At 42.7% G+C, this 27,462-nt stretch overlaps 1 protein-coding gene across 3 annotated transcripts in view; it reads left to right on the plus strand.

Annotated features, from left to right (window-relative positions):
• LOC106563178 (protein mono-ADP-ribosyltransferase PARP14) overlaps nucleotides 1-26,747 on the plus strand; it is a 35,044-nt gene extending 8,297 nt beyond the window's left edge. Inside the window, exons 3-14 of one of the 3 annotated variants that reach the window (XR_006757675.1) lie at nucleotides 16,384-16,411; nucleotides 16,689-16,946; nucleotides 17,110-17,337; nucleotides 17,546-20,214; nucleotides 20,459-20,695; nucleotides 22,553-22,774; nucleotides 22,929-23,073; nucleotides 23,201-23,350; nucleotides 23,621-23,683; nucleotides 23,913-24,098; nucleotides 25,063-25,150; nucleotides 25,281-25,573. Coding sequence is in view for 2 of the 3 variants with exons in the window: in XM_014128485.2 (XP_013983960.2) it covers nucleotides 16,384-16,411; nucleotides 16,689-16,946; nucleotides 17,110-17,337; nucleotides 17,546-20,214; nucleotides 20,459-20,695; nucleotides 22,553-22,774; nucleotides 22,929-23,073; nucleotides 23,201-23,350; nucleotides 23,621-23,683; nucleotides 23,913-24,098; nucleotides 24,947-25,150; nucleotides 25,281-25,936 (5,046 nt within the window). In the remaining variant the exon portion in view is untranslated. Of the gene's footprint in view, nucleotides 1-16,383; nucleotides 16,412-16,688; nucleotides 16,947-17,109; nucleotides 17,338-17,545; nucleotides 20,215-20,458; nucleotides 20,696-22,552; nucleotides 22,775-22,928; nucleotides 23,074-23,200; nucleotides 23,351-23,620; nucleotides 23,684-23,912; nucleotides 24,099-24,946; nucleotides 25,151-25,280 lie in introns of all 3 variants that reach the window. The other 2 variants (XM_014128485.2, XM_045690019.1) reach the window with 2 other exon arrangements.
• The last annotated feature ends 715 nt before the right edge of the window (nucleotides 26,748-27,462 follow it).

The raw sequence follows: 27,462 nt of genomic DNA on the forward strand, positions 1-27,462 counted from the left end.
CGCTGTATCAACAAAAACGGATTGCAACTTGCAAAACATGCGGGAAGAAAATTACAGACTGAGGCGCAACAACTTCCAACTTTGTTCGACATTTGAAGCTGCACAAAGAACGATAAGTCATGGCTAATATAGCCAACAGCTATATCATTCATAACTTTGCCAGTGTAGCATGTTGGCTAATGTAACGTTAAATCAATGAGCCTCCACACAGTCAGTCAGTACGGGAACGTGATCATTGCACCCAAGATTGAGCTACAACTGGCTAGGCAGTTGGTAGCCTAAACCCTGCCTGATGTTACTGCTGTTCCTAAAGCCATTGACATATGTTAGCATACTGTAACCACACACACAGTGTGTGTGTGTGTGTGTGTGTGTGTGTGTGTGTGTGTGTGTGTTAAGGTTGAGCGATTGTGTACAAGCCTGCATCGCCCGATTGCGCCCCATAGCGATCCTTGATCGCTATTGGGGGGGGTCTTTCTCATGGCTACCCATGTATTTCCATGGAAATATAAAGTTTATTTGGAAAGTAATAAATATATTTTTAAAAGCATTCATGATTTGCGTAAATGTAATATACTAACTATTGGAGGTAGATGTTTAGAAGCCTCTTGGACCTAGACTTGGCGCTCCAGTACCGCTTGCCGTGCGATAGCAGAGAAAACAGTCTATGACTAGGGTGGCTGGATTCTGACCATTTTTAGGGCCTTCCTCTGACACTGCCTGGTATAGAGGTCCTGGGTGGCAGGAAGCTTGGCCCCAGTGATGTACTGGGCCGTTCGCACTACCATCTGTAGTGCCTTGCGGTCGGAGGCCGAGCAGTTGCCATACCAGGCGGTGATGCAACCAGTCAGGATGCTCTCGATGGTGCAGCTGTAGAACCTTTTGAGGATCTGAGGACCCATGCCAAATCTTTTCAGTCTCCTGACGGGGAATAGGTTTTGTCGTGCCCTCTTCACGACTGTCTTGGTGTGCTTGGACCATGTTAGTTTGTTGGTGATGTGGACACCAAGGAACTTGAAGCGCTCAACCTGCTCCACTGCAGCAATGAGAATGGGGGTGTGCTCGGTCCTCTTTTTCCTGTAGTCCATAATCATCTCCTTTGTCTTGATCACGTTGAGGGAGAGGTTTTTGTCCTGGTACCACATGGCCAGGTCTCTGACCTCCTCCCTATAGGCTGTCTCGTCGTTGTCAGTGATCAGACCTACCACTGTTGTGTCATCGGCAAATTTAATGGTGTTGAAGTTGTGCCTGGCCGTGCAGTCATGAGTGAACAGGGAGTACAGGAGGGGACTGAGCACGCACCCCTGAAGGGCCCCTGTGTTGAGGATCAGCGTGGCAGATGTGTCGTTACCTACCCTTACCACCTGGGGGGCGGCCCGTCAGGAAGTCCAGGATCCAGTTGCTGAGGGAGGTGTTTAGTTCCAGGGTCCTTAGCTTATTGATGAGCTTTTAGGGCGAAACATTCATTTAAACATTATTAAAGTGACTAGTGTTGCATTAAAGTGGCCAGTGATTCCAAGTTTTTGTATATAGGGCAGCAGCCTTCAAGGTGCATGGTTGCGTAACCGAAGCCGGCTAGTAATGGCTATTTAACAGTCTGATGGCCTTAACCTCTAGAGGACCCCTTCCCGCTCTGATCCCGCTAACGTGATTTATTGACAAGATACCATGGCGGGAAATTCAAAACTGCAAGAATCTAATAATTTCAATTTCTCAAACAATCAACTATTTTTCACCATTTGAAAGATAAACATCTCCTAAATCCAACCACATTGTCCGATTTCAAAGAGGCTTTACGGCGAAAGCAAAAGTTAGGTTATGTTAGGAGAGTACATTGAAAATAGCTGTGTGTAATGTTTTGTCAATTCAAAGACAGGCGTCACCAAAAGCAGAAAACCAGCTAAAATTATGCACTAACCTTTGACAATCTTCATCAGATGACACTCCTAGGACATTATGTTATACAATACAACGCATCAATGTAGATAGAGGCATGCTCCCTCTGCTGTTTTCTGAAGTCCACAATCAGCTCCTTTGTTTTGTTGACGTTGAGTGAGAGTTTATTTTCCTGGCACCACTCTCCCAAGGCCTTCACCACCTCCCTGTAGGCTGTCTCGTCATTGTTGGTAACTATATTAATTTGGGGTCATGTCGATAAGCAGTAAACATTTATGGCAATTTAGCTAGCAAGCTTCCTGTTGCTAGCTCATTTGTCCTTGGATATAAACATTGGGTTATTATTTTACCTGAAATGCACAAGGTCCTCTAGTCCGACAATTCATCCGCAGATAAAAGTGTAAACCGAGTTTGTTTTTAGTAATATCTCCTCCTTCAGGCTTCTTCTTTTTCTGACCTCATATGGCGGTAGGCAACCAACTTTTAGGTGCATTACCACTACCAACTGGACTGAAGTGTGGACCTCAGTTCATCTCTCAATCACCCACGTGGGTATATGCTCCTAAAAGCCAATGAGGAGATGGAATGTGGGTATATGCTCCTCAAAACCAAGGAGGAGATGGGAGAGGCAGGACTTGCCATGTGTCAAGCTTCACAAATAGAACCAAGTTTTAGTTCAGCGCCTGGCTACACAGACGCTCGTTGATGTGCAAGCAGTGTGGGTGCAATGATTGAATAACATGTATGTGTACATTTATTTTGCAACGCTTGCACACACATGCTGACCACACCGCTCGCATTGCAAGAGTTGTTTCGGGTTGGGCCGGCCTGAGTTTATGGTTTGCTCAACGGTTACATGCACACAATAATGCGATTATTATAGATAATCAGATTAATATAACAGTTTGAATAAAACGTTTACATGTTTTGCAAGAAAAACAATTACCCTAATTATCCTGTTTACATCTGAAATCAGGTGACTTGATGGCACTCTGATAAATGTAGAAAATCGCCAATCAAAATAAACGTTCTACCACATTGACCATGTTAATTTTGGCAAACATATATGATTCTGAGTTCAAACATATAAAGTTTGTATGTGAAAACTACTTTTAAGACGCATATATTCAGTTGTTCTGAACTCACTTAATTTGCGCTATAGAGTTACAGTAGGCTCGCTCCTGTGCTGCTAGCACATCCATTAATCAAATATACCGCTGGAATGCAGATTAAGGTGTTTACATCTCCTAATAATTCAAAAGATTGCAATGAAAAAAGGTGTTTTAATCGACACGTGCTTACTTAGATTTTGACCTTATGCCGGTTAAGATAAGCTACGCCGTTTAAAATAAGCTACGCCGTTTAAGATAAGCAGAGTAAGGTGTTTACATAACTATTACAATCTGCCTACTGCCATAATCAGTTTAATATCGAATTACTACTGTGCATGTAAACATGTAAACATAGTGTTATTGTTTGAGACCAACGCGTGACCGTGGTTGTGTGAAAGGTGCCCATGTATCTATCACAGAACTAGAATGAGATACACTTTCTATGATCTCTCTCCATCTCTCTGCTCTGATAGACATGAGCCTGCAACTCTCATCTCCTCCAGTGTTGCACTTCATTTTTTATTTCCTTATGGAATCATAGCATCGCAAAGGGTTCTGGAGGAGCTGCAGCACCCCTGATCAATTGAAATAAATTTGCCAAAGTCATATAATTACTGCTGTCTGCTCAGAAATAAATGAAATAATTCAGAATAGCCTACTACACCATGAGAAGGTTAGCCACAGAGGATCAATAGTTTATTTATTTAAAAATAGCCCAGCTGTGGAGTGTAGGCCAATAACAAGGCATAGCCTACAGTCGGGAACGCGCGGGAAATCTGTCAGTGAAATAACAGGATGAAGTCTAAACAGGCCTTTCGCCATGTTTCAAATACAATAACGGTAAAACACAGGTTGCAAAGCAAATGGCTTCTGCTGAAAGAGTAGACTTTAATCTGTTTGCTGTAGGCTACTAAAATATTTCATAGACTTCCAAATATAGTTTTTTACAGCCATCACCAGCGAGTATATTTTTTGGAGTAGTCTATTTACCACTACAAACCGATGCAGGCACTGGGACAACACTCAATGAGCTGTATGGAGCCATGAGCAACCGGGAAAATGCACACCCAGAAGCTCCTAGTGGCCGGGGACGTTAATGCAATCTGTTTTACCTGATTTCTACCAGCATGTGACATGTGCAACCAGAGGAAAAAAAACTCTAGACCAACTTTACTCCACACAAAGCTCTCCCTCGCCCTCCATTTGGCAAATCTGACCATATTTATATCGTCCTGATTCTTACTTACAAGCAAAAACTCAAGCAGGAAGTACCAGTGACTCGCTCAATACGGAAGTGGTCAGATGACGCAGATGCTAAGCTACAGGATTGTTTTGCTAGCACAGACTGGAAAATGTTCCGGGATTCATCCGATGGCATTGAGGAGTACACTACATCAGTCACCGACTTAATCAAAAAGTGCATTGACGACGTCGTCCCCACAGTGACCATACGTACAGATCCCAACCAGAAGCCATGAATTACAGGCAACATCCGGACTGAACTGAAGGCTAGAACAGGGACACTAATCTGGACGCTTATAACAATTCCCGCTATGCCCTCCAACAAACCATCAAACAGGCAAAGTGTCAATACAGGACTAAGACTGAATCCTACTACACCGGCTCTGATGCTCGTCGGATGTAGCAGGGCTTGCAAACTATTTCAGATTACAAAGGGAAACCCAGCTGCGAGCTGCCCAGTGACGCAAGCCTACCAGGTGAGCTAAATGCCTTCTATGCTCGCTTCAAGGCAAGCAACACTGAACCATGCATGAGAGCACTAGCTGTTCCGGATGACTGTGTGATCACGCTCTTCATAGCCAATGTTAAATAGGACAACATTCACAAGGCCACAGGGTGAGACGGATTACCAGGACGTACACTCAAAGCATGCTCTGACCAACTGGCAAGTGTCTTCACTGAAATCTTCGACCTCTCCTTGACCGAGTCTGTAATACCTACATGTTTCAAGCAGACTACCATAGTCTCTGGACCCAAGAACGCCAACGTAATCTGCCTAAATAACTACCGCCCCGTAGCACTCACGTCTGTAGCCATGAAGTGCTTTGAAAGGCTGGTCATGGCTCACATCGCTCACTCTGGATAGATCCACCAGAGTCTTCTCCCATGCATTCACTGCCCAACAACGTGCAAACGAATGTTCACTAAAAATAGCTTGGATTTTGGATCAACACCAAAAGCCATTTACTGACAGGGGAGTGGTGATGGAGTGTATGAATGCTGTCGCTGAAACTTTACTTGATGGTAAACAAAAAGACGAGCTGTGTGAAAAGATAAAGCAAATCCCAATGTCACGTACAACAACGGCAAGAAAGAGTGAAATACTGACAGGAGGTATTAACTAGAGGTCGACCGATTAATCGGAATAGCCGATTAATTTGGGCCGATTTCAAGTTTTCATAACAATCGGTATTTTTGGCCACCGATTTGCCGATTAAAAAACAAAGTATAATATTTTTTAACTAGGCAATTCAGTTAAGAACACATTCTTATTTTCAATGACGGCCTAGGAATGGTGGGTTAACTGCCTTGTTCAGGGGCAGAACGACAGATTTTTACCCTGTCAGCTTGGGGATTCAATCTTGCAACCTTACGGTTAACTAGTCCAATGCTATAACCACCTGCTTTACATTGCACTCCATGAGGAGCCTGCCTGTTACGCGAATGCAGTAAGAAGCGAAGGTTAGTTGCTAGCTAGCATTAAACTTATCTTATAAAAAACAATCATAATCACTAGTTAATTACACATGGTTGATGATATTACTAGTTTATCTAGCCTGTCCTGCGTTGCATATAATTGATGCGGTGCGCATTCGTGAAAAAGGACTGTCGTTGCTCCAACGTGTACCTAACCATAAACATCGATGTATTTCTTATAATCAATACACAAGTATATATTTTTAAACCTGCATATTTAGTTAAATTAATATTGCTTGCTAACATGAATTTCTTTTAACTTGGGAAAATGTGTCACCTCTGCAACAGAGTCAGGGTATATGCAGCAGTTTGGGCCACCTGGCTCGTTGCGAACTGTGTGAATACTATTTCTTCCTAACAAAGACAGCCAACTTCGCCAAACACGGGGATGATTTAACAAAAGCGCATTTGCGAAAAAAGCACAATCGTTGCACGACTGTACCTAACCATAAACATCAATGCCTTTCTTAAAAGCAATACCCAGAGGTATATATTTTTAAACCTGCATATTTTGCTAAAAGAAATCCAGGTTAGCAGGCAATATTAGAAAATAAGGGAAAGCCGCACACTCTAAGAGCTCAGATGCAAAAATGTAATAACCTAATAACCAACGTTTCGACAGCAAAGCTGTCTTCATCAGGGTATCTGCTTTGCTGTCGAAACGTTGGTTATTAGGTTATACATTTTTTGCATCTGAGCTCTTAGAGTGTGCGGCTTTCCCTTATTTCTAGTTTTCTACTACGCTAGCCAGCACCTCGCCTTTATAGGTGTGCGTTTCTTTTTTCTAGATAGCAGGCAATATTAACCAGGTGAAATTGTGTCAGTTCTCTTGCGTTCATTGCACGCAGAGTTAGGGAATATGCAACAGTTTGGGCCGCCTGGCTCGTTGCGAACTAATTTGCCAGAATTTTACGTAATAATGACATAACATTGAAGGTTGTGCAATGTAACAGGAATATTTAGACTTAGATAAAATACGGAACGGTTCCGTATTTCACTGAAAAAAAAAACTTTTTGTTTTCGAGATGATAGTTTCTGGATTCAACCATATTAATGACCTAAAGCTCGTATTTCTGTGTGTTATTATGTTATAATTAAGTCTATGATTTGATATTTGATAGAGCTGTCTGACTGAGCGATGGTTGGCACCAGCAGGCTCGTAAGCATTCATTCAAACAGCACTTTCGTGCGTTTTGCCAGCAGCCCTTCGCAATTCTTCAAGCATTGCGCTGTTTATGACTTCAAGCCTATCATCTCCCAAGATTAGGCTGGTGTAACCGATGTGAAATGGCTAGCTAGTTAGCGGGGTACGCGCTAATAGCGTTTCAAACGTCACTCGCTCTGAGACTTGGAGTAGTTGTTCCCCTTGCTCTGCATGGGTAACGCTGCTTCGAGGGTGGCTGTAGTCAATGTGTTCCTGATTTGAGCCCAGGTAGGAGCGAGGAGAGGGATGGAAGCTATACTGTTGCACTGGCAATACTAAAGCCTATCAGAACATCCAATAGTCAAAGGTATATGAAATACAAATTGTATAGAGCGAAATAGTCCTATAATTCCTATAATAACTACAACCTAAAACTTCTTACCTGAGAATATTGAAGACTCATGTTAAAAGGGACCACCAGCTTTCATATGTTCTCATGTTCTGAGCAAGGAACTTAAACGTTAGCTTTTTTACATGGCACATATTGCAATTTTACTTTCTTCTCCAACACTTTGTTTTTGCATTATTTAAACCAAATTGAACATGTTTCATTATTTAAGTATTATATTAAGTTAAAATAAGTGTTTATTCAGTATTGTTGTAATTGGCATTATTACAAATAAATAAATAAAAATTGTCTGATTAATCGGTATCGGCTTTTTAGTCCTCCAATAATCGGTACCGGCGTCGAAAAATCATAATCGGTCGACCTCTAGTATTAACACAGCTTGATGAAGCTATTCGGAGTGCACCACGCATAACATTAGCTGTTGATGAATCTACTGATGTGATACACCCAGCTTCTGGTGTATGTTAGATTTTACCACACAGAGAAGAAGGAATTCTGTGAAGACATGTTAGGTGTAACACCACTCGAGACACATACAAGAGGAAAGGACATGTACACGGTCATAAAGGAGACACTGAGAAAGAGGGGGATAGATCTAAAACAAGTGGTCTCTATCACCTCAGACGGGGCCCCTGCCATGAAGGGAAGAGAGAGAGGAGCTGTGGCACGGCTGAAAGAGGACAACCTTGATCTCACAACTTACCACCGCGTCATTCATTCGTCCTGTGCGCCAATCTGTCAGAAGAGTATGCTGAAGTGATGAATACAATGATGAAACTCATCAACTTCCTCAGGGCATCCTCATATCATCAACATTGCCTGCTGAGAGAATTCCTGAAAGAAGTTGAGGCAAATGCAAATAACCTACTGCTGCACAACAACGTAAGATGGGTCAGTAAAGACAGGGTGTTGGAACGCTTTTGGTCCATTCGAAAGGAAATAACAGCTTTTCTAGTACAGCTCAAGAGTCAGAAGGCAACACAGTTTTAACTTTTTTTTGTAAGATGCAAGCAAAATGGATGTTGTTGCTTTTTTGGTAGACATCACACCTTAATGAGCTCAACATGAAACTACATGGCAAGAACAATTCAGTTTGTGATTTGATGACATCTGTCTGCTCCTTCCAGAGGAAACTGAAAGTGTTCAAGGAAGATCTTCAAGGAGACTGTGCACACTTCCCAAAAGTGCAGGAACAGATTCTGGGTGAGAGAGATTTTTCTCCTCATGCTGACTTCATAGATAAGCTGACTGGAAACTTCAGAAATCTTTTTGACAGCTTCAGCCTTGGACAGCAGCTCCTTCTTCTAATTGAGAATCCATTCCTCATCACAGATGTCAGGGGATTTTGAAAGGAGGTGACACAGACCTTCAAGTGGGCACATGCTGGATCTCTACAGATGGAACTGATTGATCTGCAAGCAAATGTTGCACTAAGAGAGCACTTTCAACTAAATGATCATGACACTTTCTGGCTGCAGGCTGTGTCTGAGACTGTGTTCCCTGGTCTAACCAAAATAGCACTACACACCTTGACCATGTTTGGCTCCACATAGAGTTGAGTCTTCTTTCTCCACTATGAACATCATTAAAAAAAAGTACCGTTCTAGACTCACCAATGAGCACCTGAATAAGTGCATTAGAATGACACTGAATCCATTCTAGCCTAGGTTCAAATTACTGGCAGGGCAAGCAAAAGCCCGTTTCTCTCACTAAAGAAGAGAGATGGAGAAGTGAAGTGGGAGAGAGTAGGAAAGATAAATATTAAATCTGTGGTTTCTTATTTGTTCAAAAATCAAAGCACTTTTTTCAGGCTCAAGAACGTTTGTTATTTTTGTGAAGATGCAGTCTTGTTTTGCTTAAAATGAGAACATTTGTGATTGGACTACTTTTATTTATGATTAGGCTATATATTTATTTTACCTCATGTTTAATGTGTCTACATTGAAAATGTGCAATAAATATTGTTGAAATGTTATTGAAATGTAGTACATTGTTTATTAGCTATACATAGTGCATGACCTCTTACATCTAGACGTTCCGCTAGCGGAACACCTGCTCCAATATCCAATGATGGGCGTGGCGCGAAATACAAACTCCTCTAAAATCCGAAAACTTCAATTTTTCAAACATATGACTATTTTACAGCATTTTAAAGACAAGACTCTCGTTAACCTCTTATGGCTAGGGGGCAGTATTTTCACGGCTGGATAAAAAACGTACTCGATTTAATCTGGTTACTACTCCTGCCCAGTAACTAGAATATGCATATAATTATTGGCTTTGGATAGAAAACACTCCAAAGTTTCTAAAACTGTTTGAATGGTGTCTGTGAGTATAACAGAACTCAAATGGCAGGTCAAAACCTGAGAGATTCCTTTACAGGAAGTGGCCTGTCTGACCATTTCTTGAACTTCTTTGCCATCTCTATCTTTTACAAAGGATCTCTGCTCTAAACAGGTTGGGACGAATTCGTCCCGCCTAGCCCAGAGATTAACTTCCTTACTGATGTCTTGAGATGTTGCTTCAATAGAGCTACATAATTTTCCTACCTCATGATGCCATCTATTTTGGGAAGTCCCTCCTTCAGCAAAGCACCCCCACAACATGATGCTGCCACACCCGTGCTTCACGGTGGGATTGTGTTCTTCAGCTTGCAAGCCTCCCCCTTTTTCCTCCAAACATAACGATGGTCATTATGGTCAAACAGTTCTATTTTTGTTTAATCAGACAAGAGGACATTTCTCCAAAAAGTACAATCTTTGTCCCCATGTGTAGTTGCAAACCGTAGTCTGGCTTTCTTTTACGGCAGTTTTGGAACAGTGGCTTCTTCATTGCTAAGCAGCCTTTCAGGTTATGTCGATATAGGACTCGTTTTACTGTGGATAAAGATACTTTTGTATCTTCCAGCATCTTCACAAGGTCCTTTGTTGTTGTTCTGGGACTGATTTGCACTTTTCGCACCAAAGTACATTTATCTCTTGGAGACAGAACGCGTCTCCTTCCTGAGCGGTATGACAGCTGCGTTGTCCCATGGTGTTTATACTTGCGTACTGTACAGATGAACGTGGTACCTTCAGGCGTTTGGAAATTGCTCCCAAGGATGAAATAGTCTTGTGGTCTACAATTTTTTTCTGAGGTCTTGGCTGATATCTTTTGATTTTCCCATGATGTCAAGCAAAGAGGCATTGAGTTTGAAGGTAGGCCTTGAAATACATCCACAGGTATACCTCCAATTGACTCAAATTATGTCAATTAGCCTATCAGAAGCTTCTACAGCCATGACATCCTTTTCTGGAATTTTCAAGCTGTTTAAAGGCACAGTCAACTTAGTGTATGTAAACTTCTGACCCACTGGAATTGTGATACAGGGAATTATAAGTGAAATAATCTGTCTGTAAACAATTGTTGGAAAAATTACTTGTGTCATGCACAAAGTAGATGTCCTAACTGACTTGCCAAAACTATAGTTTGTTAACACGAAATTTGTGGAGTGCTTGAAAAACGAGATTTAACCTCTTGGGGCTAGGTGGGACGCTAGCGTGCCACCCGTGGTGCACTCCATCAACAGCAGGTGCATTTCAAGAGCGGCAAATTTGAATCCAAATAAATGTCAAAATTCAAATTTTTCAAAAATACAACTATGTTACACCATTTGAAAGATAAACATCTCCTTAATCTAACCACGTTTTACGATTTCAAAAAGGTTTTACGGCGAAAGCATAAATTTAGAGTATGTTAGGACAGTACATTTACAAGAGTTGTGTGTAATGTTTTGTCAAGTCAAAGACAGGGTCACCAAAACCATAAAACCAGCTAAAATGATACACTAACCTTTTACAATCTCCATCAGATGACACTCCTAGGACATTATGTTAGACAATGCATGCATTTTTAGTTCTATCAAGTTGATATTTATATCCAAAAACAGCGTTTTACTATGGCATTGATGTTGAGGAAATCGTTTCCCTCCAATAACCGGCAGTCAAGTCAGCGTCACAAATTAAATAATTAAAATTAGAAAACATTGGTAAAATATTATATTGTCATTTAAAGAATTATAGATTTACATCTTTTGAACGCAATCAACTTGCCAGATTTAAAAATAACCTTACTGGGAAATCACACTTTGCAATAATCTGAGCACTGTGCCCAGAAAAATACGCGTTGCGATACAGACTAGACGTCATGTTGGGGAGATCTAAAATCGAAAATACTATGTAAATAATCCATTACCTTTGATTCTCTTCATCAGATGTCACTTCCAGGTATCACAGGTCCATAACGAATGTAGTTTTGTTCAAAAAAGCTCATCATTTATGTCCAAAAATCTCCGTCTCGTTAGCACATGATGTAAGCCAGCCGGACTTCTCGTCATGAACGAGGGGAAAAAATATATTTCCGTTCGTTCAAACATGTCAAACGTTGTATAGCATAAATCATTAGGGCCTTTTTAACCAGAACATGAATAATATTCAAGGTGGACGAATGCATAGTCTTTTATAACGTATTGGAACGAGGGTACCCAACATGAAGTAGCGCGCCAGGTGTCTAATGGGACATCACCGTTCCATGGCTCTTGTTCGGTCAGATCTCCCTCCAGAAGACTCAAAACACTTTGTAAAGGCTGGTGACATCTAGTGGAAGCAATAGGAAGTGCCAAAATATTCCTAAACCCCTGTGTTTTTCAATGGGATAGGTTTAAAGTCAATACAACACATCAGGTATCCACTTCCTGTCAGAAAATGTCTCAGGGTTTTGCCTGCCAAATGAGTTCTGTTATACTCACAGACACCATTCAAACAGTTTTGGAAACTTTAGAGTGTTTTCTATCCATATATAATAAGTATATGCATATTCTAGTTACTGGGTAGGATTAGTAACCAGATTAAATCGGGTACATTTTTTTTATCCAGACGTGCAAATGCTGCCCCCTAGACCCAACAGGTTAATGACTCCAACCTAAGTGTATGTAAACTTCTGACTTCTGACTTCAACTGTATCTATACACTACATGACCAAAGCTGCTAGAACAGCCTCTATTCTTCTCTGAAGGCTTTCCACTAGATGTTGGAGCATTGCTGCGGGGACTTGCATCTGTTCAGCCACAAAATCATTAGTGAGGTCGGGCACCGATGTTGGGCGATTAATCCTGGCTCGCTGTCGGCGTTCCAATTGATGGGGTTGAGGTCAGGGCTCTGTGCAGGCCAGTCAAGTTGTTCCACACCGATCTCGACAAACCATTTCTGTATGGACCTTTCTTTTGCACTGGGGAATTGTCATGCTGAAACAGGAAAGGGCCTTCCCCAAACTGTTGCCACAAAGTTGGAAGCACAGAATTGTCTAGAATGTCATTGTATGCTGTAGCGTTAAGATCTCCCATCACTGGAAGTAAGGGGCATAGCCCGAACCGTGAAAAACAGCCCCAGACTGTTATTCCTCCTCCACCAAACTTTACAGTTGGCACTATGCATTGGAGCAGATAGCGTTCTCCTGGCATCCGCCAAACCCAGATTTTTCCGTTGCACTGCCAGATGGTGAAGCATGATACATCACTCCAGAGAACGCGTTTCCGCTGCTCAAGAGTCCAACGGAGGCGAGCTTTACACTACTCCAGCCGATGCTTGGCATTGTGCATGGCTGCTTGGCCATGGGAACCCATTTCATGAATCTCCAGACCAACAGTTCTTGTGCTGACATTACTTCAAGAGGCAGTTTGGAACTTGGTAGTGAGTGTTTTTTTTTATATACAGTACCAGTCAAAAGTTTCGACCAGCTACTCATTCAAGGGTTTTTCGATATTTTTACTATTTTCTACATTGTAACCAAAAAGTGTAAAACAAATCAAAACATATTTTAGATTTTAGATTCTTCAAAGTAGCCACCCTTTGCCTTGATGACAGCTTAGCACACTCTTGCCATTTTCTCAACCAGCTTCACCTGGAATGCTTTTCCAACAGTCTTGGAGTTCCCACATATGCTGAACACTTGTTGGCTGCTTTTCCTTCACTCTGTGGTCCAACTCATCCCAAACCATCTCAAAATCAAATCAAATCAATTGGGTTGAGGTCAGGTGATTGTGGAGGCCAGGCCATCTGATGCAGCACTCCACCACTCTCCATCTTGGTCAAATAGCCCTTACACAACCTGGAGGTGTGTTTTGGGTCATTGTCCTGTTGAAAAACAAATGATAGTGGGACTAAGAGAGAACTAGATGGGATGGCGTATCGCTGCAGAATGCTGTGGTAGCTATGCTGGTTAAGTGTGCCTTGAATTCTAAATACATCACAGACAGTGTCACCAGCAAAGCACCATCACATCTCCTCCTCCGTGCTTCACGGTGGGAACCACATATGCGGAGATCATCCGTTCACCGACTCTGCGTCTCACAAAGACATGGTGGTTGGAACCAAGAATCTCAAATTTGGACTCATCAGACAAAAGGACAGATTTCCACTGGTTTGTCCATTGCTTGTGTTTCTTGGCCCAAGCAAGTCTCTTCTTCTTATTGGTGTCCTTTAGTTGTTTCTTTGCAGCAATTCTACCATGAAGGCCTGATTCACGAAGTCCACTCTGAACAGTTGATGTTGAGATGTGTCTGTTACTTGAACTCTGTGAATCATTTATTTGTGCTGCAATTTCTAAGGCTGGTAACTTATCCTCTGCAGCAGAGGTAACTCTGAGTCATCCTTTCCTGTGACGGTCCTCATGAGAGCACGTTTCATCACAGCACATGATGGATTTTGCGACTGCACTTGAAGATACTTTCAGAGTTCTTGAAATTTTCCGGATTGACTGACCTCATGTCTTAAAATAAGGATGGACTGTCCTTTCTCTTTGCTTATTTGAGCTGTTCCTACCATAATATGTACTTGGTCTTTTACCAATTATGGCTATATATCTTCTGTACCACCACCACACAACTGATTGGCTCAAACGCATTAAGAAGGAAAGAAATTTCACAAATTAACTTTAACAAGGCACACCTGTTAATTGAAATGCGTTCCATGTGACTACCTCATGAAGCGGGTTTAGAGACTGCCAAGTGTGCAAAGCTGTCATCAAGTCAAAGGGTGGCTACTTTGAAGAATCTCATATATAAAATATCTCAAAATAATAAATATATTTTGAGTTGTTTAACACTTTTTGTTATTTCATAGTTTTGATGTCTTCATTATTATTCTACAATGTAGAAAATAGTTTGGTGTGTCCAAACTTTTGACTGGCACTGTATATCTACAGTGAGAGAAAAAAGTATTTAATCCCCTGCTGATTTTGTACGTTTGCCCACTGACAAAGAAATGATCAGTCTATAATTTTAATGGTAGGTTTATTTGAACAGTGAGAGACAGAATAACAAACAAAAAAATCCAGAAAAACGCATGTCAAAAATATTATAAATTGATTTGCATTTTAATGAGGGAAATAAGTATTTGACCCCCTCTCAATCAGAAAGATTTCTGGCTGCCAGGTGTCTTTTATACAGGTAACGAGCTGAGATTAGGAGCACACTCTTAAAGGGAGTGCCCCAAACCCAGCTTGTTACCTGTATAAAAGACACCTGTCCACAGAAGCAATCAATCAATCAGATTCCAAACTCTCCACCATGGCCAAGACCAAAGTGCTCTCCAAGGATGTCAGGGACAAGATTGTAGACCTACACAAGGCTGGAATGGGCTACAAGACCATCGCCAAGCAGCTTGGTGAGAAGGTGACAACAGTTGGTGTGATTATTTGCAAATGGAAGAAACACAAAAGATCTGTCAATCTCCCTTGGCCTGGGGCTCCATGCAAGATCTCACTTCGTGGAGTTGCAATGATCATGAGAACGATGAGGAATCAGCCCAGAACTACATGGGAGGATCTTGTCAATGATCTCAAGGCAGCTGGGACCATAGTCACCAAGAAAACAATTGGTAACACACTACGCTGTAAAGGACTAAAATCCTGCAGCGCCCGCAAGGTCCCCCTGCTCAAGAAAGCACATATACATGCCGTCTGAAGTTTGCCAATGAACATCTGACTGATCCAGAGGACAACTGGGTGAAAGTGTTGTGGTCAGATGAGACCAAAATGGAGCTCTTTGGCATCAACTCAACTCGCCGTGTTTGGAGGAGGAGGAATGCTGCCTATGACCCCAAGAACACCATCCCCACCGTCAAACATGGAGGTGGAAACATTATGCTTTGAGGGTGTTTTTCTGCTAAGGAGACAGGACAACTTCACCGCATAAAGGGGCGATGGACGGGGCAATGTACCATCAAATCTTGGGGGAGAACCTCCTTCCCTCAGCCAGGGCATTGAAAATGGGTCGTGGATGGGTATTCCAGCATGACAATGACCCAAAACACACGGCCAAGGCAACAAAGTAGTGGCTTAAGAAGAAGCACATTAAGGTCCTGGAGTGGCCAAGCCAGTCTCCAGACCTTAATCCCATAGAAAATCTGTGGAGGGAGCTGAAGGTTCGAGTTGCCAAACATCAGCCTCGAAACCTTAATGACTTGGAGAAGGTCTGCAAAGAGCAGTGGGACAAAATCCCTCCTGAGATGTGTGTAAACCTGGTGGCCAACTACAAGAAACGTCTGACCTCTGTGATTGCCAACAAGTGTTTTGCCACCAAGTACTAAGTCATGTTTTGCAGAGGGGTCAAATACTTATTTCCCTCATTAAAATGCAAATCATTTTATAACATTTTTGACATGCGTTTTTCTGGATTTTGTTGTTGTTATTCTGTCTCTCACTGTTCAAATAAACCTAGCATTAAAATTATAGACTGATCATTTCTTTGTCAGTGGGCAAACGTACAAAATCAGCAGGGGATCAAATACTTTTTTCCCTCAATGAAATTCTCGTGATTTTACACTCTTTTCGGACCAAAAACAAAAATCTAAGCATGCAGCTGTCCAAATTTTGCAAGATTTGAATTTTGGCTTAACAGTTTAACTGTAGGCTAAATTAGTGCTGTCTTGGCTCGACAGGCTAGCCAGGGCTTCAAACTGATGGATAATACATTCTTTGTATGGCTAATTTTAAAGAGCATACTTGTAATGTTTCCCATTGGTTAACTATTTGACATATACATTTTGTTTGTTTTGCTTGTTTTCCAGCTTGGTGCTACAAGCAATGAATTGTCAGGTAACATCCTTTCCTTGCTTCTGTGGTGATTAGACAGAACAGATCAGACTTGTTGATGCATTCCCTTGACCTAATATTATTATATTGAATGTTTTGCCTAATACATTTCATAATAATCGCTATTGGCATATCATTAGACAGTGTTGCAAAATGCAGCCTTATCAGGCCATATCTCCTTGTAAATTTGTCGTAGGCAGAAATGTGCCAATGAAGTCAGAGAAATGTGAAAATATGAATGACATTATTGGATATGAATATCTAGTGTGTTTAATCCCAGATGTGTCAAGTGAAGCACAGGAAGCTCCCAACTCTGAGAGTGGGCCTGGAGAGGAGGGTGGAGCTGAGGTGTTCCCTCAGAGCTCTGCTGTGGTGCTGGAGAGGGTTCCTGAGAGCATGCCGAGAGACTTGCTGACGTTGCTGGTGGAGACCATCTCTGGCCTGGAGGAAGACAACTTCTCCATGGAGGTCGACAACTTCTCCCTGGAGGTCATCAGTGAGACAAACAGAGCTGTTGTGACCTTCAATAATCCCAAAGGTTGGTCACTATTTCAAATTATCTATTTTTTAAACGACAAAAAATAAACAATGAATTTAACTTCTGAAGTATTATAAAACAGATCTCTCCCTCACACGAAGGGATTATATTTTCAAAAACTGTTGTGCATGATATTAAGGATATGATTGCTGTCTGTCGTTAGATGTGGAGCGTTTCCTCACTGAGAGCAAGAGCAACAAGAGTTTCCAGAAGCAGGGTATGATTGGCCGGTTGCTAGAGAGGTGCCAGAGTGTGAGAGTGGAGAACCTGCCCTCCAACATACTTCAAGATATGCTGGAGCTCTACATTGAGAATTGGGCTGGCCCAGCAAAGGACATCACTGTATTCCATGAGGAACAGGCAGCCATTGTCACCTTCCATGCACCAGAAGGTAAAACCTGCTGTTTGAATGAGCGGTTTTATTAAATAAATGTTAATCAATTTGTTTATTTGGTAATCTTTTTCTTTCTATTATAAGAATAATTGAATGTAGCATTGCTATTCTGTTGCTGCAGCAGTCTCTTGGCCTCTACAGAAATATTTAGTTTCTGCCCTCAGTTCATGCTATAACAGACAGTTCGTTATCTATGTCATTTCAGTTGTGCAAACCACTCTAAATAAACGTCTTGTAATTGGCAAAGTCCCAGTCAACGTGTATCCATACTACGAGTCCTTAGGAACTGCCTTGTATGGAAAGGAAAGGCCAATGTGGAAGATGCCTGACCCCTTCATAGAGTGTGTGCATTCTGCTGTATGGAAATTCCTCTCCATGAAGAGACAGTTTTCCCGCATCACTGACCAGATGAAGGCCCACTTCTGTCAAGTAGACATGGATACTCCTGAGGTAAAACTCAGTCCTTTGCCAACCCTGCTAAGGCAGAAAGGACTAACAAGCAAACACGTAGATGGATGGAAGCAGAATGCCTTGATCGTCTTCTGTGACATAATGGCCAAATATGCTGTGTTTGAGTGTTTTGTAAGTGCCCCAGCATGGAAGGCAGTGGAGAAAGAAGTCCGCTCGGTGGTGAAAGAGGATGCTGTCCTAGCTATGGATGCCTCTAAAGGGTCTCTGACAGTTGCAGGTCTGGCCGAAGACACGAATCGACTCAGGGGGCTGGTGGAAGACCTCATGCAGAGGGCCATGAGTCAGATAGAGAGGCAGAGGGACGGCATCTCGGAGGAGATGGACGTGTCCCCTGCCATGTTCTACATCCTGCAGCAGAAAGGGCTTCTGAAGCACGCAGCAGACGAAGCCCCAGAGATGTGTTTTTCTTACAGAGACGACACCAAGAAGTTGGTTCTCTCAGGGCTTGTCGCAGAGGTGTACAAGGTGCAGAACTGGATCCTGGAGAGGAAGCTCAAGATGGATAAGAAGCAGCTGAAGCTGGACACCCAACTCCTGGACTTCCTGCGGTCAGTGGACAGTATGGAGATGTCCCAGGACCTGTTCACGTCCCGGGGCATCAGTGCTGAGTACAGCGTGGAGGGTGGAGAGGTACTTCTGACTGGTAGCTCAGACAAAGCATTGGCTGATGCAGAGCAGAGGGTAAAGACTGCCCTGTCCCTGCAGAGCCTGAAGGTGGAGGACCAGGAGGTGCTGAGAAAGCCTGAGTGGAAGGATCTGAACAACCAGCTGGTGGATGCCTACAACTCCTTAAAGAAAAGAACGGTGGTAATAAAGCATCACCCAGAGAGCAGAGACAGAATCATTGTGTCTGGCTTCCTGGACCCGGTCAGAGAGGTCAGCAACAGTCTACGGGACTTTGTTGAAAACTACTCACGAGTCAAAGAGGCTGTCCATCTCAAGTCCTGTGCCGTTGTTAAATTCATCCAGGAGTACAAATCTAAGGACTGGAAACATTTTGCCAAGCGTGATGAGGTGAATATCCACTTTGACCTCAGAAGGCCCAAAATTGTCCTTTCTGGAGCCCGTCTCTACGTCAAGAAGGCCAAGGGGTCATTTCAGAAGATGGTAGCAGCCTTCTGCACTGATGAGCTCACCATCATGAAGCCTGGAGCAAGGAAGTACTTCCAAGAGAAGGGAAGCATGGTTTTTTCAATGGCGATGAAGGAGCACGGCTGTGTGGTGCTGCTGCAGGAAGACTACATGCTCGAGGAAGAAGAGGGCGAGGATGAAGATGAGGAGGAAGGGTTTGGTCCGTCATCCTGCTGTGAGGTGAGGACACCCAATGGAATCCTGGTCTCCGTCAGTAAGGCTGACATCTGCAAGTTCAAAGTGGATGCAGTAGTCAACGCAGCCAATGAAGACCTGCAGCATATTGGAGGCCTGGCTTCAGCACTACTCAAGGCTGCTGGTCCACGGCTGCAGGAGCTCAGTGATCAACATGTCCGTAATAACCGCCGACTGCAGCCAGGAGACGCCATTGTGACAGATGCAGGCAATCTGCCCTGTAAGTATGTGGTTCATGCGGTTGGTCCACGGTTCACAGACTTTGACCAGAGAACAGCCATACAGCGTCTGAAACAAGCTGTGAATGAGAGCCTGAGGGAGGCTGCGAAGGTTAACTGCTCAACTGTTGCCGTCCCGGCCGTCAGCTCTGGGATATTCGGCTTTCCTCTGGACCTGTGCACTGAGACTATTGCTGTGGCAGTGCGTGACTACTGTGAGAACCTAAGAGGTCAGACCTCTCTGACTGAGATTCACCTGGTGGACAACAATGACAACACTGTGAGAGCCCTGGCCAGCGCTGTCCAGAAAACGTTCAATGACCTGCACCCAAAAATGACCAGGCCTCTGCAGGGTGCACAACGGGGAAGTGGACAACAGGGAAGTGGACGACGGGGAAGAGGACAACATAGTTACGGACATCAAGGACCTGGATATCAGGGACATTCACCATGGGGACATGGGCAATGGGAACATGGCAGAAGAGGTGGAGGTAGAGGGGGAGGAGAAGGTAGAGGGGGAGCAGAAGGTAGAGGTAGATGGGGAGGAGAAGGTAGAGGGGGAGGAGGAGGTAGAGGGGGAGGAGAAGGTAGAAGTAGAGGTAGAGGGGGAGGAGAAGGTAGAGGAGGAGGTGGAGGTAGAGGAGGAGGTAGAGGTAAAGGAGGACATGGAGATAGGGGAGGAGGAGTTAGAGAAAGCATAACTCAAAGAAATTATCATGAAAACCAAAAGGAGCAGAGGAGAGAGTATGGCCAAGAGAGGAAGTTTGAGGGGGCAGGCAGTGGGGAAATCCTACAGACCAATTACACACAAGGGGGTCTGAAGATCATTCTAAGGAAGGGAAATATCCAGGAGGAATATGTAAGTACACATACCGTAGTTATCAGAGCACCACGTAAATGATTGTTGTATAATACATGTATTGTAAGTAGTACATCAGATAACCCAGAGTATAAGATGTATAATTTGTTTACCTTTCATTCTACTCTTCTTTATCTGGAATGACAGCTGTCTTGTAGAAGTCATATTTTATGTTTAAATAGAAATACATAGCTGTTCCCTTCTCGCTTCATGAATGTTTGGTCATTTGTTTTGACACCTCTAGTCTGAGGGCATCGTCAACACCATCTCTGAGGATTTGGACCTGAGCAAAGGTGCTGTGTCCAATGCTATCCTAAAGGCAGCCGGTCCTGGGCTCCAATCAGCAGCCACAGATGAAGCTCGCTCCAACAGATTAGCCTATGGTGACGTTGTGGTCACCGACGGTTACAACCTGCGATGTCAGAGGGTGATCCATACTGTCTGCCCCCATTGGGACCAGGGAGCTGGCTCAGCAGAGAAGGTAAACTATGAGTTATTGACAGTGTTTAATTTGTAAATTGGGAGGTCCCGGAACACATAGTGAGTGCGAGGGGTGAGGGTATCCGGAGGGTTCTGAGGTGCTGGAACACATTGAGAAAAAAAGTTTCAAACACAACGTAGCAGCACAGCAGACAGAGTAAACAGCCAAGTGGCCTACTGTCTATGTTGGTGAAACGGACAGCACTCTCCAAGGTGCTGCTCTCTCCAAGGTGCTGATTAATTGAAAGCATTTTAAACTTCACTGCAGTATGCCCACATACTTGAGTATAGCTGCAGGGCTTACACAAGTCCGAGTTTCTTATAGCCTAATTTTCTAGACATCGATGTACAGCTAAATTTTTAGACAACACTGCAGAACACCCATCATATGCACACAAACTCAGCTGTGGGGCTTACAAGACCCCAATTTAATATCATTTTCAAGACATCAATGTAGCAGTAGAACAAATATCACAATATCAGAATATAACTTCAAATAAAATAAATCTCTGTAGGCTACAGCAGAACACACATATGAGAATATATAGGCCTCCTGCCATTGTGATAATATGAAGCACATATTCAGATTACTTTCACAGTACAGAACAAGTTTGTAAAGGGAAAGAAATGTCCTACCTTAGTTTTCCAAACCTCCCACAATGACTCTCCCCATGTCAAGTCCATTTAACTCCTGAGAGTCAATTTCTTGCTCAAAGCAATGAGCGGGCCTGTGGCTGTGACCTTTAGCCTCCTTCTAAGGCTGTTCTGAAGACTGGCTATTTTTTTATTTTGAGTGTTAACAACTTGGGTGTCCTCTTTAGCCTCATCTACAAGGCTTGCTGCCACCAAATGTGCCCTGGTTCGGGCATGTTTAAAAACCTTGTTTTACGTCTGAGGCATAGGATGTTAACTTACTATACATTCCGCCCACTCTTTTGCTAGTTTAATCCCTCCAGTCGTTTCTAGACCCAAGCTCTCTACCTTTTTGCATGTTGTACAGCCCAAATTGGAATTATGCGTGACAAGCCAGGGGTTATGTGTTTGCTTGAACTGCATATTGCACCTACTCCGAGCACTTAGTCTGTGAATGCACTGCCCCCCTCCCCCCAGCTCTCCGTCTGCCTCTCCCTCTGAGTCTGACTCTCTAGTAGGCCTACTAGCTAGTGGAGGTGCCGGAGGTGATGCTGAACTGTTGGGATTAGCAGCGCTGCTTGCTTAGGCATTGCCATCGGTTTGCACCTCTCCTCCTGCACTGACAGTTCTCTGGTTTGTTCTGGGTTCAATTCACCATCTTTCTCTAGATTTTTGGACTTGAAAAATTTCACTCGATTGCCTTTTCTTATCCATTTTTTATTTGGCTTTCCCATGATTCAAATTCAGTAGGGAGACGACTAGCCTAGACTACATAATGTGATTACGTAGGGACCTCTTCACTAGCTGACCACCTCTACCAAGACCTGTGTCGAGATCAGTTACTTACCCCACCCTCCCTCCCCATAACCTTTATGTACAAATAAGAGAGCAGGTCTGGAATCAGAGTGGCAGGAAAGGATAAAGGATCCCCACACCTTTACATGATGGCCTTTCTGTTGGGCAGGCGAAATAACGAGGAGGCAACTTGATTTAACGCTGATAACTTTTATTAGAATGTATCCGGTGCAAACAGTGAAACAATTAAAAAATCATGTCGTGAGAGGTACTGGATCTGTCCAAATAGGTGCCTGAACAAACGAGGTCAAATCTGAGAGGTGCCGGAACAGGTTCCAGCTCAAATTAAGCACTGATTATTGAGAGTGGGAGTGCATCGAAAGGTTTTAGTAAAACATTTCTAAAATTGTCCATGTGTTTGTGATTTAAGATATTCATAACGATGATCAGAGTTTGCCTGAGTAAGACAGAGAAGCATAGGCTGGCATCCCTGTCTTTCCCTGCCATTGGAACTGGGAACATGGGATTCCCTAAGGGCCTGGTGTCCAAGCTTCTTCTGCAGGAGGTCAAAGACTTCAGCCAGAGAAGAAACTCCACACACCTTAAAGAGGTGGCCATCGTGGTCCACCCCAGTGACACCCAAACTGTGGATGTAAGTTTGAAGATGGAAAATGGTTTAAAGGGAGATTCAGTGCTTATCATCACACAGAGATAATATTGTTGCATAACCTCACCTTTGTCCGTGTGTATTGTGCTCTTAGATATGTTTGATAAATGCTCCACACTTTTATATCTCCTGTTTACAGTGCTTTGTCAGGGAATTCAAAGGTCAGACACAAGGGTATACTTGGCAGAGTTCACAAGGTTCCGGCCAATCACAACATTCCAAATCTTATGTTGGCCAATCACAACATCCCAAATCCTATGTTGGCGAATCACAGCAGCCATCTGGTAAGCTTAATTCACAGCCTTCAAAGTCTCCCCAAAAATATTCTACCATTGAGACCCTGCTGCCTCTAGAGCGTGTCTGTTTCCACAGAAACCTCTTGTCTAAACATGTTATTTTCATTTGGCGCAGGCTTCTTTGGACAGGTGACATCCCCTTCTCTGGGTGTGTACAGCATGCAGATTGGTCACATTACTTTTGAAGTGTCATCAGGAGACATCACCAAGGAGTCCAGTGACGTCATTGTCAACTCCTCCAATAAGGACTTTAACCTCAAATCAGGTGACTTGTACCTCTGACAATAGCATAGGTGTAGTAACCACTGTTTCATGTTCATGAGGCTACTAAGACAAATGCTAAGGAACACCTTATAAGGATGTTTAACATGTACACAGCTGAAATGTTAGAAATCCAAATGAACAGTGTTTACAGCTACACAATCAGGAAGCAAGCTAAATCCCATACAACCCCACAGACACACAACTTATTTAATGGTAAAATTGTTGACTTAGAATAAAGAGCCATATTGTACTAATGTCTTTGTTTCTTCAGGTGTATGCAAATCCATTTTAGAAGGAGCTGGATTGAAGGTGGAGTTGGAGTGCTCAGAGATTGGTGTGTTTCCATGTCCTTGAGTCAACATATACTGTAGTCATGTTACTGGTCAAGGATACTGGTAGTCATGTTGGATATGAATGAGATGACTTTTCAGTACTGTTTGATACTGTCTGGTAAAAGTCTAGTCAGTTTCCAGTCCATGGGTCCTACAACACTGGTGTGCATTGATTTTACATTTTAGGAATAGATTCTTGACCTCTAAACCTTTCCTTTTATGCCTCTACAGTCAAATCCCCAAGCTTCCAACCATGCAGTATGATCGTGACATCAGCAGGATCTCTCCCATGCAAATACATCATGCACATTGTGGGACAGAATGACCCTGAGATCATTAAAGAGACTGTGTACAATGTTCTCAAGAAGTGTGAGGAACAAAAGTCCACCTCAGTGTCCTTCCCAGCGCTTGGAACAGGTACTCTGCTGTAATGGTCTTTATTGGACTACACTGTCTTGTGTAGTTGCATGTTTTTCTTGTACTTGTTGCCTGTTCTGTTGTGTTCTTTGTTTCTATTGTGAGGTTGTAAAGTGGCCATATGCTTTGCTTCCATGTGCTCTGAAAGGGACTACCTGCTACTCATAATGACTACCTGCTACTCATAATGACTACCTGCTACTCGTAATGACTTCCTGCTACTCATAATGACTACCTGCTACTCATAATGACTACCTGCTACTTTTCTTAGCCTAATTTTCAATAAATCTTGTTCTTTCTTCATCATTCTGCTCCCCCCCAAACATACTTTGCCTCACTCTTTTACTTGATTTGTTCTCTTCCTTGCATCTTTTTCTTGTCTCCTTCCCTTCCTTTCATATTTTCCTTGTCTCCTCCCCTTCCATATTTTTCTTGTCTTCTTCCCTTCCATATTTTTCTTGTCACCTTCCCTTCCTTCCATCATATTCTTGTCTACTTCCCTTATGTATTTTTCTTGTCACCTTCCCTTCCTTTCATCTTATTCTTGTCTACTTCCCTTATGTATTTTTCTTGTCACCTTCCCTTCCTTTCATCTTTTTCTTGTCTCCTTCCCTTTCATCTTTTTCTTGTCTCCTGCCCTTTCATATTTTTCTTGTCTCCTTCCCTTCCATATTTTTCTTGTCTCCTTCCCTTCCATATTTTTTTTGATTAGTCACTTTCAGGGACAGATTTGCTTCCATCATGTCATTGTCTATCTGTACTTCTGTCTGCATTTATGTCTTTCTGTTTGCCTCCATAGCCATGTCATTGTCTGTCTGCCTCCATCTGTCTGTCTGTCTGTCTGTCAGGCCAGGGTGGGGCGAGTCCCTCTGCTGTTGCGGACGCTATGATTGACGCAGTGGTGGAGTTTGTGAAGAAGAAAAAGGGAAAGATTGTGAGAAGTGTGAACATCCTGATATTCCAGACTGCCATGGTGACTGAGTTCCACAAGAGCATGAAGAGGAGAGTGGGAGAGATAGTGGAAGAAAAGGGCATTTTAACCAGGTTAAAAGGTCAGTGAGAATGGAAGTGTGCGAGGTAGAAGACAATATGAGCTTAATGTGTACTAATACAATAGAGTTATTATAATCATAAGTGACATTTTGTCAAGGAGTTTATGTTGTGTGTGCTCTTTCTTCATAGATACAGTGACAACCTACTTTATGGGACCCAGTGATGAGCGCTCTGCCCGTGAGAACTTTGTCATGCAGGGAGAGGAGTTTGCCCCGACCGTGTTCCAGCTGTGTGCAGAGAGCCCCCAGGCTGTGAGCCATGCCCGAGACTGGGTTAAAAACCTCATAGTGAAGGAGCAAACTGAGAAAACCATCAAGAACATGTACATCAGCCAGCTGAGCCAGGGGGATGTGGAGAAGTTGCAGGCCATGCAGAGGGAGCTGACGGTCAGGATATGCCTGGAGAAGAAGGGCCCTGACTCCCTGATCCGCCTGGCGGGCCTGAGCCGCGATGTGCTTACAGCAGACGGCCTCATCAGGGACATGGTCCTGGACAAGGAGAGGGCAGAGTACCGCAGACAGGCAGCTTTCCTGGTGAGCAGCCTGGTGGAGTGGCAGTACCAAGACTACAGTGGGACAATGGTGTCTTTTGACATGTTCACCAACTACAACCTGGAGGAGGCTGTGAGAGACAACAGCAAAGTGACAATCAAGATCAACAATAAGGATTATGAGGCAAATGTAGCCCACAAGAGAGCTGTCAAGATTGGGGGAAAAAGAGAAATTGAGTTACTGAGAAAAGACCTGAAAGGTGGGTCCATCCATAATAAATCCTCATCTGTCTAGACTGCATTAATATGAAATTATGGAGAACGGTGATATTAAATATAAAAGAATGTGTTTTTTTTAAGAACACATTTTTTGTGTAATGTTGTGGATGCATACAGTATATCAGGGGTCTCCAACCTTTTTAATTCGCAATAGCTACTTTATAGCTTTAATATAGGCACATTCTTCTCTTATCCTCTACCCTACAACTCGTCTGTCAATATACCTGGTAAAATAATGGTTAATAAGCACTATTTGACATGACAGGCCTCATACAATTCTCTTGTATTTTCCATAATTCTGTTTTCTCTGTTTTAACTATTTTTGTCTATTTTTTACTCTCAATATTGCAATTATTCATAGATAAACAACTAAAATTAATTTTCTGAGTGCAGGTCAATGTTTACCTCACATCAGAAGACAATTTTTTTAGGTAAAAAAATAAGTACAAAAAAACATTTTAGATTTTTTGGTTTAATTCACCTTTATTGAGCAAGAGAGGAATGTGTCGTTCTAGCGATGTTTTTCCGCGGTTAGGCCTACTGCTGCAGCACATGTCATGGAACTGAGTATGTCATCAATATGCATGTAAAGTTGTGAATGATTGAGTCTTTTTAATGACAATACTTATTGCGGAATGAATTGACACCTAAATGCCAAACTCTCTACTGTGTTTTGTCCAGACGATACATCTGCGTCTCTACCTGCTCTAATGATCTCAATATAGGCATTCAATAAATAATTGTTATGATTTATGCACTTTTTCAATCTGTTACAATTCACCCCAAGCACTGTTAGAACTAACCCAGACCACTCCTTGTATTTATGACCACACCATGCATTTGCAGTTTGATTTACATAATAACCACACCAATTTGTAAAGGACAAATGTAGGTTGTTTGTATCAAGTTTTGAGTACACTACCATAAACAATCTCTGAGAAACTGACGGAAAGGTGAGAAGTGTTACAGCCATCCCTGGTCTCCCCATCTATTTACTCCATACATTTTCCCTGACACCCAAAAGTACTCGTTACATTTTCCAATTCACACACTTACTGTATAAAGAGAACATCCCGGTCATGCCTACTGCCTCTGATCTGGTGGACTCACTAAACACATATGCTTCTTTTGTAAATTATGTCTAAGTGTTGGTGTGCCTCTGGCTATCCGTAAATAAAAAAATAAAAAAGCTGTGCTGTCTGGTTTGCTTAATGTGAAGAATTTGAAATGATTCATACTTTTACTTTTGATAGTTAAGTATATTTAAAACCAAATATGTTAGCCTTTTACTCAAGTAGTATTTTACTAGGTGACTTTCATTTTTACTTGAGTCATTTTCTATTAACTTCTCTAGGGTAGTATTTTGACGTCCGGATGAAAGGCGTGCCCAAATTAAACTATTGGCCATGGAGTGGAGGCCTGGTCTAAAGAAATGTAAATCAGGGTGTGTTTTATAGTGACCCTTGAACAGGCTTGTCAAATGACGCCTGGTCCTGTATGTGTCCCTGGGGGCGTGCCTATGACTGAGTTAGACTTGGTTAC

Source organism: Salmo salar, chromosome ssa11 (assembly GCF_905237065.1).
Source record: "Salmo salar chromosome ssa11, Ssal_v3.1, whole genome shotgun sequence".
Taxonomy (NCBI): domain Eukaryota; kingdom Metazoa; phylum Chordata; class Actinopteri; order Salmoniformes; family Salmonidae; genus Salmo; species Salmo salar.